The sequence below is a fragment of the Oncorhynchus keta genome, chromosome 37, assembly GCF_023373465.1.
Source record: "Oncorhynchus keta strain PuntledgeMale-10-30-2019 chromosome 37, Oket_V2, whole genome shotgun sequence".
Taxonomy (NCBI): domain Eukaryota; kingdom Metazoa; phylum Chordata; class Actinopteri; order Salmoniformes; family Salmonidae; genus Oncorhynchus; species Oncorhynchus keta.
In genome coordinates this window covers 20,459,112-20,476,537 of record NC_068457.1, presented here as the reverse complement: position 1 = coordinate 20,476,537, position 17,426 = coordinate 20,459,112, and the positions used below count along the sequence as shown (strand labels likewise).

At 43.3% G+C, this 17,426-nt stretch overlaps 1 protein-coding gene across 4 annotated transcripts in view; it reads left to right on the top strand.

Annotated features, from left to right (window-relative positions):
• The window catches only part of atp11a (ATPase phospholipid transporting 11A), a 117,498-nt gene that overhangs the window by 27,002 nt on the left and 73,070 nt on the right, over nt 1-17,426 (top strand). For all 4 annotated transcript variants that reach the window (XM_052499512.1, XM_052499513.1, XM_052499514.1 and 1 more), the window contains exons 2-8: nt 14,922-15,044; nt 15,360-15,449; nt 15,598-15,786; nt 16,493-16,621; nt 16,943-17,046; nt 17,161-17,211; nt 17,324-17,388. In XM_052499512.1, the coding sequence (XP_052355472.1) occupies nt 14,922-15,044; nt 15,360-15,449; nt 15,598-15,786; nt 16,493-16,621; nt 16,943-17,046; nt 17,161-17,211; nt 17,324-17,388 (751 nt within the window). The remainder of the gene's footprint in view (nt 1-14,921; nt 15,045-15,359; nt 15,450-15,597; nt 15,787-16,492; nt 16,622-16,942; nt 17,047-17,160; nt 17,212-17,323; nt 17,389-17,426) is intronic.

Sequence of the window (17,426 nt, the reverse complement as noted above, 5' to 3'; positions counted from 1 at the left end):
ATCTTGCTACCAGACAAACTAAACACCTTCTTTGCTTGCTTTGAGGACAATATAGTGCCACCGACACGGCCCGCTACCAAAACCTGCTGTCTCTCATTCACCGTGAGTAAAACATTTAAACGTGTTAACCCTTGCAAGGCTGCTGGCACAGACGGCATCCTTAGCCGCGTCCTCAGAGCATGCGCAGACCAGCTGGCTGGTGTGTTTACGGACATCAATCCCTATCCCAGTCTGCTGTTCCCACATGCTTCAATAGGGCCACCATTGTTCCTGTTCCCAAGAAAGCTAAGGTAACTGAGATAAACGACTATCGCCCCATAGCACTCACTTCCGTCATCATGAAGTGCTTTGAGAGTCTAGTCAAGGATCATCACCTCCACCCTACCTGACACCCTAGACCCACTCAAATTTGCTTACCGCCCCAATAGGTCCACAGACGACGTAATCGCAATCACACTGCACACTGCCCTAACCCATCTGGACAAGAGGAATATCTATGTAAGAATGCTGTTCATCGACTACAGCTCAGCATTTAACACCATAGTACCCTCCAAACTTGTCATCAAGCTCGAGACTCTGGGTCTCGACCTAACCCTGTGCAACTGGGTCCTGGACTTTCTGACGGGATGCCCCCAGGTGGTGAAGGTAGGAAACAACATCTCCACCCCGCTGATCCTCAACACTGGGGCCCCACAAGGGTGCGTTCTCAGCCCTCTCCTGTACTCCCTGTTCACCCATGACTGCGTGGCCATGCACGCCTCCAACTCAATCATCAAGTTTGCAGACGACACCACAGTGGTAGGGCCCTCGGGGTGTGGTGTCAGGAATATAACCTCACACTCAACGTCAACAAAACAAAGGAGATGATCGTGGACTTCAGGAAACAGCAGAGGGAGCAGCCCCCTATCCACATCGATGGGACAGTAGTGGAGAAGGTGGAAAGTTTTAAGTTTTAAGTTCACGGACAAACTGAAATGGTCACAGCGTGGCCACAGACAGCGTGGTGAAGAAGGCGCAACAGCGCCTCTTCAACCTCAGGAAGCTGAAGAAATTTGGCTTGTCACCTAAATCACTCACAAGCATTTACAGATGCACAATCGAGAACATCCTGTCGGGCTGTATCACCGCCTGGTACAGCAACTGCTCCGCCCACAACCATAAGGCTCTCCAGAGGGTAGTGAGGTCTGCACAACGCATCACCGGGGGAAAACGACCTGCCCTCCAGGACACCTACACCACCCTATGTCACAGGAAGGCCATAAAGAATCATTAAGGACAACAACCACCCGAGCCTCTGACTGTTCACCCCGCCATCATCCAGAAAGCGAGGTCAGTACAGGTGCATCAAAGCAGAGACCGAGAGACTGATAAACGGCTTCTATCTCAAGGCCATCAGACTGTTAAACAGCTATCACTAACATTGAGTGGCTGCTGCCAATATACTGACTCAAATCTCTGGCCACTTAATAATACAAAATTTGATATAATAAATGTATCACTAGTCACTTTAAACAATGCCACTTTATATAATGTTTACATACCCTATATTACTCATCTCATGTGTATACTGTACTCTATACCATCTACTGTATCTTGCCTATGCTGTTCGGCCATCGCTCATCCATATATTTTAATGTACATATTCTTATTCATTCCTTTACACTTGTGTGTGTATAAGGTAGTTGTTGTGAAATTGTTACATTACTTGTTAGATATTACTGCACGGTCGGAACTAGAAGCATTTCGCTACATTCGTATTAACATCTGCTAACCATGTGTATGTGACCAATAAAATGTTATTTGATTTGGTACTGTATATCCCATAGGAACAGTGGTTCACAAATTGGTGGGTTGGGGTAACCTTAATTGAGTTTGACTGATTACTTTTGGAATGAGATTGTGGACTGGAAACTTGTGGACTGTTAGAAATGTGATTCTGGTTGACTTGGAAGGTCACAGGAAACTACTTCAGATAAACCATATCAAAACAATCACTGCCAATGAATTCACAAAAGGCTTCTGGGAATAGCGTACTCACCATTAGGGAATGAGGCTAAATGTATCCTCCTGCTACTGAACAGTGACAGGAAGTCCTTGGTTATCCAAAGCAAGCGGTGACTGGTCCTTTAAAGGGGCGGCCAGTGAGAAGCAGGGAGAAAGTCAATGCGTCCACTAAGTGACGACGACAGAGAAAAAGCAGCCACTTTGTCTAATAGCAAAAGGTTCTCCATTGATTTTTGTCTCCCCATTTTTTTCCCTTTAACTATAAATACGCTCCCGTCCTGAAACCTGACCCAGCACTAACTATTAAAACCTATAGAATAGAAGAAGTCTCGTATTACATCCGACTGGATCAGAAGTCGGCCTTAATCGTGGGACTTTGATTTTATTAGACGCAGACTGGTCTTAATGCAAAATGTCTTAAAACTCTAAAAGCTTAAATGTAATCAGTAAAATAATGTTGTCGGCTTAGCACTATATAAACAGTTGTCTGTGGCGGGAGAGAGAGAGAGGGGCTGGGCTGGAACAGAGACTCTAATAAGATTAGAGATGCATTACCTGGGGAGGCGACATTACAGAACACTGAGTTCCTGGGAGGACGATTGAACTGTCATCTACAGTATGATAAAGTGCATAATAAAGCCTTACTCTGCCTTCTTAACAACGCTATCAGCAAGACAGGTTCTGCAGGCCCTAGTTCTGTCATCCCTGGACTACTGTCCAGTTGTTTGGTCAGGTGACACAAAGAAGAACTTAGGAAAATTACAATTGTCCCAGAACAGGGCAGGGTGGCTGGCCCTTAAATGTAGACAGAGAGCTAGCATTAATAATATGCATGTCAATCTCTCCTGGCTCAAAGAAGAGTAGAGATTGACTTCATCACTGCTTGTTTTTGTAAGAAGTGTTGACAAGCTGAATTCACTGAGCTGTCTGTTTAAACTAGTAGCACACAGCCGAGACACCCATGCATACCACACAATACATGCCACCAGAGGTCTCTTCACAGTCCCCAAGTCCAGACCAGACAACGGGTGGCGCACAGTACTACATAGAGCCATGACTACGTGGAACTCTATTCCACACTGTACACCTTATAGAACAGCTGGACTGTGAAGACACACACACACAGGCACAGACACGCATACACACACATGATAACATACGCACTATACACACACATACACATGGATTTTGTGTTGTAGATATGTGGAAGTAGAGTAGGGGCCTGAGGGCACACATGTAATGTGTTGTGAAATCTATTGTAATGTTTTTTTAAATGGTATATAACTGCCTTAATTTCACTGGTCCTCATGAAGAGTAGCTGCTGCCTTGGCAGGAACTAATGGGGATCCTTAATAAATACAAATACAAAATCAAAAGCAATGAGTGGCACTTACAGGGTCAGAGTTCACCCAGACATAAAGGTTTTCAGATGTTTTTCATACATCCAAGTCTACAGTAAATACCTAAATGTTTCAGGCCTCAGGCGAATGGGAAATGACACCATCTAACTCCATTCAAATCTTGATATTACAAATGAATTTGACCGTGCCAAATTTGATTGAATATTTACCAGCATGATTTAGAGTATCTGTCACTGACAAACAGGGCCATATGGTTATTAGGAACGTGATCCTGTGGTGGGAACATCAATCAGCGGAAATGTTCAAGAGCTCCACCTATAGAGGTTGATAAAACTCAAACTTTCATTAAAATGGACATACAATGTACTGAATTAAAGCTACACTCGTTGTGAATCTATCCACCAAGTCAGATTTGTAAAATGCTTTTCGGCGAAAGCATGAGAAGCTATTATCTGATACCATGCACCCTCAAAATACTGCAACGTCACCTAACACGACAGATTTTGCGTTAGCCGGCGCAAACCAAAACGCAGAAATAAAATATAAAACATTCATTACCTTTGACGAGCTTCTTTCTTGGCACTCCTAGATGTCCCATAAACATAATTTAGGGTCTTTTTTTTCGATTAAATCGGTCCATATATAGCCTAGATATCGATCTAAGAATAATGTGTGAACAACGGAAAAAAATAGCTTTTTCTAACGTAACGTAATTTTTTAAAATTAAAAAAGTTGACGATAAACTTTCACAAAACACTTCGAAATACTTTTGTAATGCAACTTTAGGTATTAGTACACGTTAATAAGCGATAAAATTCATCAGGAGGCGATGTAAATTCTATAGATGTCCGTCTCGAAAAAATGTCTTGGAGAGAGCTCGACCAAAACATCCGGTCGGAGACCGGAGGGAATCGGTTCCCTTGATTCGGTTAGACCAAGAATCAAAGCTGAATCAAATGACAAGACTCTAGACATCGTGTGGAAGCTGTAGGCACTGCAACCTCTGCCTAATTTAATTCGGTTCACTTTGAACAATTCCTTGAAGTCGCGCATGGATATTTATTTCCATTTTCAGTGATCTGATTTTCATGCACTTTTCGATGAAACGCACGTTCTGTTATAGTCACAGCCGTGATTTAACCAGTTTTAGAAACGTCTGAGTGTTTTCTATCCACACATACTAATCATATGCATATACTATATTCCTGGCATGAATAGCAGGGCGCTGAAATGTTGCGCGATTTTTAACAAAAAGCTGCGAAAAGCTGCATAGATTATCGACTTCACAATGAATGAAATCCGTTTTAATCATCAGGAAACGTATGGCTTTGTTCCCACAACTTCTAAGGAACCAAAAGTGCCAGCTGGGAGGAAGCAGATGGGGTGTGGGAGAAGAGGTCAGGAGGCAGATGGAGAGAGAGATGTGGTCAGGAGGCAGATGGAGAGAGAGATGTGGTCAGGAGTTATATGGAGAGAGAGAGAGATGTGTGGGAGAAGAGGGCAGGATGCAGACAGAGAGGAGAGGAGTGGGTGAGAAGAGGGCAGGGTGTAGATAGAGAGAGATGTGTGGGAGAAGAGGGCAGGATGCAGACAGAGAGGAGAGGAGTGGACGAGAAGAGGGCAGGAGGTAGATAGAGAGAGATGTGTGGGAGAAGAGGGCAGACAGAGAGGAGAGGAGTGGGCGAGAAGATTGCAGGAGATAGATAGAGAGGAGTGGGCGAGACGAGAGTGTTGTCAGCATCTCGACTCAAGCTAACCAGTCTATCTATACTGTATGTGCTCTCCTCTTCTCTCCTCCATGAGAGCACCAGAAAGACTGTGTACTATCAGCAGACATGCCATGATGATACGCCATGTACAAGAGATATTGGTCCTGTACCAATACTTAAGGCACTCTTCCCTTCTCCCCCACTTCGTAGTCTAATCACAGATCCCACACCTTACTGGATGGGTGAAAACAATGTAGAGGAACTCTTATTTTCACCTATCCTGTCATGTTACGTCAGTGTTTACTGGTTTTCGTCAGGCAGGCAGGGAGGATGTGCAGTATTTATGCGTGGGCTTGTACCCTCATTAACACTGCCCCGCCTCATGTTCTAACAGGAACATCAGTTTGTGTCTTTCATGTGCTATTTCTTAGAGGATATATTTTAAAGCCCGGGGGAAAAAAATCTGTTTTGGAAGAGGGTTGTTTTTGAGAATAGAATATAGAAGACATCTTTATCATCCATAAAGTTAATAGGTTAAATTGGTTGTAGTTGTGTGGATGTCTCAATGGCTGCGGTCTGTACCCGGTGTTTCTCTGGTTGAGGGTGACTCCCTTTCCTCTGTCAGGCAGAGGACAATACAGTGTTCATGGTAGAAGCTGCCTCCTCTGCTCCTGAACAATAAACACTCTCTCTTTCTCACTCTCACACCCGCTCTTCCTCTCGTGACTCATCTGAGATAGGGAGTGGTGTATGTCTGAGAGTGAGCTGAGTGAGCAAGATAAATATAGGGATTGTGAAAAGGAAAGAGAAAGCAAGAGTGTGGGCTGACCGTGAGAGAGAGAGGACCAGCTCTTATCTGGGGAGAGGAGATCCCAGCTGTTCCCAGTCTGCTGCTGATACACACAACAGAAGGCTGCTCCTCTCTCCTCTCTCTTCCTCATGCTAGGTCTTCTCTCATCTCTTCTGCTGCTCAGATCACTGAAGCAGGCCAGCTACGGCTGCATCTCAATAATCTATAGTGGCATCCTCTTCTCCACTCTTAACCCTTTGATTGGTGAACCAGCATCATGATACTAGAAGACTTTTGGGATCTATCCCCAGAATCACCAGTCAAAGGGTAAGGAGACTAGAAGAGGGTGTTGCTATAGACTACTGAGATGCACCCTTGGATGGCATGTTTCAGGTCAGATAAGATCAATTCAAACCTCCTTAGGCTCAATGATCCAGAGGCGGAGTCTCCTCCTATCCTGTCTGAGGTGTGTATAGGACAGGTGAGCTCAAAATAGCTGAGCACTAGTGGGGGTGACCAGAGTAGTCTAGGACACTAGGAGTGCTCAGTGACTTAAATCAAATCAAATCACGGCTGGAGACTAGGAGTGCTCAGTGACTTAACCCTGTGAGATACGGCTGGAAACTAGGAGTGCTCAGTGACTTAACCATGTGATACACGGCTGGAAGCTAGGAGTGCTCAGTGAATTAACCATGTGATACACGGCTGGAAGCTAGGAGTGCTCAGTGAATTAACCATGTGATACACGGCTGGAAACTAGTAGTGCTCAGTGAATTAACCATGTGATACACGGCTGGAAGCTTGGAGTGCTCAGTGACTTAACCATGTGATACACGGCTGGAAGCTAGGAGTGCTCAGTGAATTAACCATGTGATACACGGCTGGAAACTAGGAGTGCTCAGTGAATTAACCATGTGATACACGGCTGGAAGCTAGGAGTGCTCAGTGAATTAACCATGTGATACACGGCTGGAAGCTAGGAGTGCTCAGTGAATTAACCATGTGATACACGGCTGGAAGCTAGGAGTGCTCAGTGACTTAACCATGTGATACACGGCTGGAAGCTAGGAGTGCTCAGTGAATTAACCATGTGATACACAGCTGGAAGCTAGGAGTGCTCAGTGAATTAACCATGTGATACACGGCTGGAAGCAAGGAGTGCTCAGTGAATTAACCATGTGATACACGGCTGGAAGCTAGGAGTGCTCAGTGAATTAACCATGTGATACACGGCCGGAAGCTAGGAGTGCTCAGTGAATTAACCATGTGATACACGGCTGGAAGCTAGGAGTGCTCAGTGAATTAACCATGTGATACACGGCCGGAAGCTAGGAGTGCTCAGTGAATTAACCATGTGATACACGGCTGGAAGTGTTGACGCCCCTGAAAACTGGAAGGGAGAAATAATCACGCTGGAAGTGATACGGTGTTGTATTCTCAAGTCAACATTTAGTTCAATGAGAAAAGACATGTGATACGGCGCGAATTTCCCCAGGAATATGCGTGGAGACCAGAGCAATCGATCTCCGGCTCATTAGCTTAAGAGCATTTCATGTAGATCACAGATTAACACTTTTAGGCACCACAAAATAAAGTAATCAATATAACGTTTACACATTACTCTCAGTGAATTAACCATGTGTACCCTTTGACAGATTTGAACTTTAACACAATTATATGAATGTTATCAATCTGTATCAACTAATACTGAATGCATCTTTTAACCTTAGATGTTTTAAGATCCTCACATACTATGAACTTACTAATACTTTTCAATGTATAACAGGCTATGAATATGTCCTTTAACCTGTCACAGAAGCGAGGAGTGCTCAGTGAATTAACCATGTGATACACGGCTGGAAGCTAGGAGTGCTCAGTGAATTAACCATGTGATACACGGCTGGAAGCTAGGAGTGCTCAGTGAATTAACCATGTGATTCACGGCTGGAAGCTAGGAGTGCTCAGTGAATTAAACCCGCGAGACACGGCTGGAGACTAGGAGTGCTCAGTGAATTAACCATGTGATACACGGCTGGAAGCTAGGAGTGCTCAGTGAATTAACCATGTGATACACGGAGGGAAGCTAGGAGTGCTCAGTGAATTAACCATGTGATACACGGCTGGAAGCTAGGAGTGCTCAGTGACTTAACCATGTGATACACGGCTGGAAGCTAGGAGTGCTCTGTGAATGAACCATGTGATACACGGAGGGAAGCTAGGAGTGCTCAGTGAATTAACCATGTGATACACGGCTGGAAGCTAGGAGTGCTCAGTGAATTAACCATGTGATACACGGCTGGAAGCTAGGAGTGCTCAGTGAATTAACCATGTGATACACGGCTGGAAGCTAGGAGTGCTCAGTGAATTAACCATGTGATACACGGCTGGAAGCTAGGAGTGCTCAGTGACTTAACCATGTGATACACGGCTGGAAGCTAGGAGTGCTCAGTGAATTAACTATGTGATACACGGCTGGAAGCTAGGAGTGCTCAGTGAATTAACCATGTGATACACGGCTGGAAGCTAGGAGTGCTCAGTGAATTAACCATGTGATACACGGCTGGAAGCTAGGAGTGCTCAGTGAATTAACCATGTGATACACGGCTGGAAGCTAGGAGTGCTCAGTGAATTAACCATGTGATACACGGCTGGAAGCTAGGAGTGCTCAGTGAATTAACCATGTGATACACGGCTGGAAGCTAGGAGTGCTCAGTGAATTAACCATGTGATACACGGCTGGAAACTAGGAGTGCTCAGTGAATTAACCATGTGATACACGGCTGGAAGCTAGGAGTGCTCAGTGAATTAACCATGTGATACACGGCTGGAAGCTAGGAGTGCTCAGTGAATTAACCATGTGATACACGGCTGGAAGCTTGGAGTGCTCAGTGAATTAACCATGTGATACACGGCTGGAAGCTTGGAGTGCTCAGTGAATTAACCATGTGATACACGGCTGGAAGCGAGGAGTGCTCAGTGAATTAACCATGTGATACACGGCTGGAAACTAGGAGTGCTCAGTGAATTAACCATGTGATACACGGCTGGAAGCTAGGAGTGCTCAATGAATTAACCCTGTGATACACGGCTGGAAGCTAGGAGTGCTCAGTGACTTAACCATGTGATACACGGCTGGAAGCTAGGAGTGCTCAGTGAATTAACCATGTGATACACGGCTGGAAGCGAGGAGTGCTCAGTGAATTAACCATGTGATACACGGCTGGAAGCTAGGAGTGCTCAGTGAATTAACCATGTGATACACGGCTGGAAGCTAGGAGTGCTCAGTGAATTAACCATGTGATACACGGCTGGAAGCTAGGAGTGCTCAGTGAATTAACCATGTGATACACGGCTGGAAGCTAGGAGTGCTCAGTGAATTAACCATGTGATACACGGCTGGAAGCTAGGAGTGCTCAGTGACTTAACCATGTGATACACGGCTGGAAGCTAGGAGTGCTCAGTGAATTAACCATGTGAGATACGGCTGGAAGCTAGGAGTGCTCAGTGAATTAACCCTGTGAGATACGGCTGGAAGCTAGGAGTGCTCAGTGACTTAACCATGTGATACACGGCTGGAGACGAGGAGTGCTCAGTGAATTAACCCCGCGAGACATGGCTGAAAACTAGGGTACGTTGCTCGGGAAAAACCCACCTATTCCCTGGACAGGGATTACCGTCACCTCTTTTTATACTGCATCAGGAGATGTGTGTGTAATGTCTGTTTGTCTGGACAAGGGGAGGTCAGTGTGATAATGATTTCACTATTCATCCTGTGAATGTTGTTGTAACATCCATCTTTACTCAGGAGAAGATACTAACTCATATCAAACAACAAACCAATCACAATGAGTTGCCAACAGCAACAAACTGACACAGAGGCTATAAGTCACTCTAGTAAAGAGAGCATTGTTGACAGCTGTAGTATAGTAATACTATGGTGTAGAGACAGCTGTAGTATAGTAATACTATGGTATGGAGACAGCTGTAGTATAGTAATACTATGGTATGGAGACAGCTGTAGTATAGTAATACTATGGTGTAGAGACAGCTGTAGTATAGTAATACTATGGTATGAAGACAGCTGTAGTATAGTAATACTATGGTATGAAGACAGCTGTAGTATAGTAATACTATGGTATGGAGACAGCTGTAGTATAGTAATACTATGGTATGGAGACAGCTGTAGTATAGTAATACTATGGTATGGAGACAGCTGTAGTATAGTAATACTATGGTATGGAGACAGCTGTAGTATAGTAATACTATGGTATGGAGACAGCTGTAGTATAGTAATACTATGGTATGGAGACAGCTGTAGTATAGTAATACTATGGTATGGAGACAGCTGTAGTATAGTAATACTATGGTATGGAGACAGCTGTAGTATAGTAATACTATGGTATGGAGACAGCTGTAGTATAGTAATACTATGGTATGAAGACAGCTGTAGTATAGTAATACTATGGTATGGAGACAGCTGTAGTATAGTAATACTATGGTATGGAGACAGCTGTAGTATAGTAATACTATGGTATGAAGACAGCTGTAGTATAGTAATACTATGGTATGGAGACAGCTGTAGTATAGTAATACTATGGTATGGAGACAGCTGTAGTATAGTAATACTATGGTATGGAGACAGCTGTAGTATAGTAATACTATGGTATGAAGACAGCTGTAGTATAGTAATACTATGGTATGAAGACAGCTGTAGTATAGTAATACTATGGTATGAAGACAGCTGTAGTATAGTAATACTATGGTATGGAGACAGCTGTAGTATAGTAATACTATGGTATGGAGACAGCTGTAGTATAGTAATACTATGGTATGGAGACAGCTGTAGTATAGTAATACTATGGTATGGAGACAGCTGTAGTATAGTAATACTATGGTATGAAGACAGCTGTAGTATAGTAATACTATGGTATGGAGACAGCTGTAGTATAGTAATACTATGGTATGGAGACAGCTGTAGTATAGTAATACTATGGTATGGAGACAGCTGTAGTATAGTAATACTATGGTATGGAGACAGCTGTAGTATAGTAATACTATGGTATGGAGACAGCTGTAGTATAGTAATACTATGGTATGGAGACAGCTGTAGTATAGTAATACTATGGTATGGAGACAGCTGTAGTATAGTAATACTATGGTATGGAGACAGCTGTAGTATAGTAATACTATGGTATGGAGACAGCTGTAGTATAGTAATACTATGGTATGGAGACAGAAGACTGCTGTAGTATAGTAATACTATGGTATGGAGACAGCTGTAGTATAGTAATACTATGGTATGGAGACAGCTGTAGTATAAGTAATACTATGGTATGGAGACAGCTGTAGTATAGTAATACTATGGTATGAAGACAGCTGTAGTATAGTAATACTATGGTATGGAGACAGCTGTAGTATAGTAATACTATGGTATGGAGACAGCTGTAGTATAGTAATACTATGGTATGGAGACAGCTGTAGTATAGTAATACTATGGTATGAAGACAGCTGTAGTATAGTAATACTATGAAGACAGCTGTAGTATAGTAATACTATGGTATGAAGACAGCTGTAGTATAGTAATACTATGGTATGAAGACAGCTGTAGTATAGTAATACTATGGTATGAAGACAGCTGTAGTATAGTAATACTATGGTATGGAGACAGCTGTAGTATAGTAATACTATGGTATGGAGACAGCTGTAGTATAGTAATACTATGGTATGGAGACAGCTGTAGTATAGTAATACTATGGTGTAGAGACAGCTGTAGTATAGTAATACTATGGTATGGAGACAGCTGTAGTATAGTAATACTATGGTATGGAGACAGCTGTAGTATAGTAATACTATGGTATGAAGACAGCTGTAGTATAGTAATACTATGGTATGAAGACAGCTGTAGTATAGTAATACTATGGTATGGAGACAGCTGTAGTATAGTAATACTATGGTATGGAGACAGCTGTAGTATAGTAATACTATGGTATGGAGACAGCTGTAGTATAGTAATACTATGGTATGGAGACAGCTGTAGTATAGTAATACTATGGTATAGAGACAGCTGTAGTATAGTAATACTATGGTGTAGAGACAGCTGTAGTATAGTAATACTATGGTATGGAGACAGCTGTAGTATAGTAATACTATGGTATGGAGACAGCTGTAGTATAGTAATACTATGGTATGGAGACAGCTGTAGTATAGTAATACTATGGTATGAAGACAGCTGTAGTATAGTAATACTATGGTATGGAGACAGCTGTAGTATAGTAATACTATGGTATGGAGACAGCTGTAGTATAGTAATACTATGGTGTAGAGCAGGGTGGGAGGTCTGCTGTGAGAGGCTCAGTGGACACACGGCCCCTCACCAGGTTTGTAGAGCCTAGCATGGGGCTACTAGCCACTTTATTACAGAGAGAGGGGGGAGAGTAGGGAAATAGGAGTGAGCGAGAGAGCGAGGGAGAGAGAAAGAGTAGAGAGGAAATGAAAAAGAAAAGGATCTTGTCTGATGACTCGTAGGCTCTCAGGTGTTATCTGTAGGTGTGTGCGTGTTCTTTGTTCAGTCTTTATGCTGCAGTCCCCTGTGAGACACAGGCTTGTGCTCAGCAGCCAACCAAGGTAACAGGAGAACTTATTCAGGGACGAGAAAAGTGAGTAATTCACTTTAATACTGAATCTCTGGTATTCTGCTAGCGCGTTAGACCCTAGCTAAATACAAACTAACGTGTTGACTTCCGATTGATTCCTATTTCCTATTGTCTCCAAAAAATGAAACTTTTATTGAATTAAAATCTGGTTCTATGAATGAAATCATGTAGAGAACTAGGGCTGAATGTTTTATAAGAGAAATACACTGCCCAGGACAAGATAAGTGAAAAGGTTACGTTTTGTTACAGTACATTGTGATGCAACAACAATACTGTATGATGTAACTGTAAGCCCAATTGTCCCTGTGCCATTTAGAAGACACTTTTATCCAAATTGTCTTCCAGTCATGCGTGCAGACATTTCTATGATTGGGTGGTCCCGGGAATCAAACCCACTACCCTGGTGTTACAAACGCGATGCTCTGCCAACTGAACGACAAAGGACTAATTCATTAACAAGAGCTAACGGATGTTTAATCTGCTTGGCCGATATACCACAGTGCCCTCTGTGAGTAAAAATAATATCTAAAGGGATGTTAGCCTGTACTCGCCCCATTTACATAACCGCTAGCTAAAGATGCTAATGCTACACATGCTGGCTCAATGTAATCCCTGTCTAATGGGATGGATGGGTGGACCCGTGGTGCGGTAGGGGCATTCTAAGCGTAGTTTCACCGGCCATACTAGGAAACCACACTCATCACCTCACACTGGCCTCTTATGAACCACAGTTTACCAGAGCCTGGATGGCTGAACACATTTGCTTGTCTTACAGGTTATACTGAAAAACCACACTGGAACTTTGCGGATTATCCTCACAGTGGAATCAGTTCAAATCAAACATTGCGGCAAACAGACCTTTTAAATAGCTGAGGTTTGATTGATTAGGTATGCAGAGTAGCAACCTTTCAGGTGTTGATAAGATCATTCCCTGCAGCCTCTGTCTGAGTGTGTCTATAGAAAGAACCAGTTTGGACTGTATTTTAGGCTAGGTTGACTATCTTGCGCTAGTTGGAACTGTATTTTAGGCTAGGTTGACTATCTTAGGCTAGGTGGAACTGTAACTTAGGCTAGGTTGACTATCTTAGGCTAGGTGGAACTGTATCTTAGGCTAGGTTGACTATCTTAGGCTAGGTGGAACTGTATCTTAGGCTAGGTTGACTATCTTAGGCTAGGTGGAACTGTATCTTAGGCTAGGTTGACTATCTTAGGCCAGGTGGAACTGTATCTTAGGCTAGGTGGAACTGTAGCTTAGGCTAGGTTGATTATCTTAGGCTAGGTGGAACTGTATCTTAGGCTAGGTTGACTATCTTAGGCCAGGTGGAACTGTATCTTAGGCTAGGTGGAACTGTATCTTAGGCTAGGTGGAACTGTAGCTTAGGCTAGGTTGATTATCTTAGGCTAGGTGGAACTGTATCTTAACATCTTAACATGTTAACCAAACATAAGACATGTCCAATATCTATGGAACTCAGGATATACACTATATTCAGATGAAGGAGGTATTATAAGGAAAGTATAGCATTATATACATGCTCTGATTGGCAATACACACTAGAAAGTTAGTGTTGGAACGCCCAGAACGGGGCGCCCGGTTCATACCCGGTTCTCAATGGAATGCAGTAAATGCTAACCCAGTTGACTTGGGGGATTATTCTGGGGGAATAATCAAATCCCCTCAGTGTCTCTCTGTCTGTGCTTGTCCAGCTTCTTGAGCTGGCTCACTGGTGATAAACAGACATGGGCAAACATGTAGCACTCTACTGGACGCAACCCATTTAGTAACTTAAGGCTCAGCGAGTAAGGAAATTACTTTAAGATGATATTATATTATATTTGATTTCCCTCTTTTTATATTTGATTATGATTGATCAGATTCTATTCTATTTGACTATTCCAGACAGGTGTGAAATCAGTGGGTTGACCTTCCTATGGTGTTGTGGTGTGTATTGGTGTGTGTTTGTATATCGGCGGGTGTCATAGTTAGTGTTGAATGGGAGAGTTATTGTAAGGTGAAAGGCTTGTAGCCATCACTCATTTATCATTCCCCACCCGGTTACATGACTCAGAGGCCTTACTCACTGCTACTGGAGGTCTGTTGTGTTATGTTTGTTAGGTCGCCACTTTATTACACACAACACAGTCATTTATTCTGTTTGCGACTGTAATGCTATTGTGTCTGCCAGACTGTCTCTGCATTCAACAACACTAACCAAGTTTGGTGAGACAAAGACAAGCAACTGCCTGACAACCAGCCAGTCAGGCCCCCAGCCAGGCAATGAGGCTACATTTGTTGCCCCTGTGTCTTCTCCTGTCCTGACCTGCCCTGATTTGTCCTGTCATGATCTGACCTGACCTGTGTGCTGACCTGGCATTGACCTTTGACGTCTTGACCTCTGTGCAGTGTGCTGGAGAGGAGAACTGGGTGGACACCAGGACGGTGTACATCGGAAACAAGGAGCCCCCACCGGGAGCAGAGGCCTACATTCCCCAGAGGTACCCCGACAACCGCATCATCTCCTCCAAGGTGAGAACCACAACCATGCTACAACCACATTACAACCACGTTATAACCACATTACAACCATGTTATAACCACATTACAACCATGTTACAACCACGTTACAACCACATTATAACCACATTACAACCATGTTATAACCACATTACAACCATGCTACAACCACATTACAACCATGTTATAACCACATTACAACCATGCTACAACCACATTACAACCACGTTATAACCACATTACAACCACGTTATAACCACGTTACAACCATATTATAACCACATTACAACCATGTTATACCATTTGCTGTTGCTTCCCTTTCCACAGTACACCTTCTGGAATTTTGTTCCGAAGAATTTGTTTGAGCAGTTTAGAAGAATTGCCAATTTCTACTTCCTCATCATATTTCTTGTCCAGGTCAGATCTTGACTGGTAGATTAAATTTGAGTCAATTTAAGGTTTTGTTGGCAAGAAATAATAAATAAATAAATAATAATAAATCTGGCAAACACAGAAGTTTCAGATGACAATAGATCATTCTCTCTTTCTCTCCCGCCCTCTTCAGTTGATAATTGACACTCCCACCAGTCCCATCACCAGCGGACTACCTCTCTTCTTTGTCATCACTGTCACGGCCATCAAACAGGGCTATGAGGACTGGCTCAGGCACAAAGCAGACAATGCTATTAACCAGTGTCCTGTGCACGAGGTGCAGCATGGGAAGGTGATCAGGAAACAGAGTCGTAAGCTGAGGGTACGTATCATCCTACAGCTGAAAATGACCAGGGATCAAACCTGGGTTCTTTGGATCAGGGGTTGGCAAACTTTCTTGCTTCATGACCCAAAAATATACATTAATGTGGAGTCACGACCCACCATAAGGGTTGAGCAGAGAAAAAAACATGAACAGACCAAAGAATAAGTACCAAATATCATTTTGGCAGCGGAGAGAACATTTTTCAATTTTAAAGCTAATTTCCTGCAATTCTACATATTTTTGTCATGGAGCTGAGAGAAAGTTGTGCAATTTTTAAGCACATTTCCTGCATATTTTATGCATATTTTATGCATGGCTAATGCTGTGTTATTATGCTCAAAACATTCTAAAACAATCTATCTAGTTTTATTTTGTTGATTGTAAGTTCTCAAAGATTCTAGACTATTATAAAAAATATATATATGTCCATTATCTTTTCTACACACTTTCTAATTTGGTTTTAGTTGTTTACTTTCCAATTTTTTAAGTAAAATGTTTTGCAATGCACAACAAAGGTCTTCCCGCAACCAACCTGGACCCTCAGTGACCCACAAGTGGGTCCGACCCACAGTTTGGGAACCACTGCTTTAGACAACTCAAGACTGTGTTATCCTATTGAGCTAAAGACATCTCTCTCACGCTCTACCTTCCAACCCACCCATTCACCCTTCCTTCCTTCCTTCCCTCCTTCCCTCTCTCCCAGGTGGGTGATGTGGTGCTGATCAAGGAAGATGAGACGTTCCCCTGTGACCTCATCCTTCTCTCCACCAGTAGGGAGGACGGGACCTGTTTTGTCACTACAGCCAGTCTGGACGGGGAGTCCAGTCACAAGGTAACACTACACTCTGACTGAGAGAGAGGAGGAGGGAGATGGGAGAGGTGGCTGAGGCAGAGATAAAGAAATAATGGGATAGGGTTGAGGGAGATCAGAACAGTGAAAGAGAGAGAGAGCGTGGGAGACGGGGGACAGAGGGGAAAGAGTGAGTGAGAGAGAGGGTATGAGTGTGTATGTGAGGGATATAGAGAGATGGAGCGAAATGGAGAGAGAGAGTTTGTATTCTGTTTCATTAGAGGGGTAGTGTGAGATGCGTCTTGGTTCGGTGTGTTCCTGATCTCGCTGTGCCTTTCTCCATCCTTCCATCTCTCCACAAAGACCTACTATGCTGTGCAGGACACTCAGGCCTTCATCACAGAGGAGGATTTCGATACTTTACAGGCTTCTATTGAATGTGAACAACCACAACCAGACCTCTACAAGTGAGTGACAACACTGCACACAACACTGCATCCAGACAATCAGAACTGGTTGTATAGAGAAAAACAACGCAAAACACACCAACTCACACATGCATTCCCTCTCTCCTTGGACAGATTCGTGGGCCGAATCAATATTTATTCGGACAGAAACGAGCCCATCGCGAGGTAAATCCATACCCAGGAAATTGACTCCAAATTCAGGAAGTCATTGCTCGTGTGTTTGCACACAAAAAAAAAGTATTTTCTAACAGAGAAGTGTGTTCTGTGTTTTCTTCAGGCCTTTAGGATCTGAGAACCTACTTCTCAGAGGGGCGACACTGAAAAACACACAGCACATATATGGTAAGACACTACACTGGGTGACCTTGTAATGACATCAC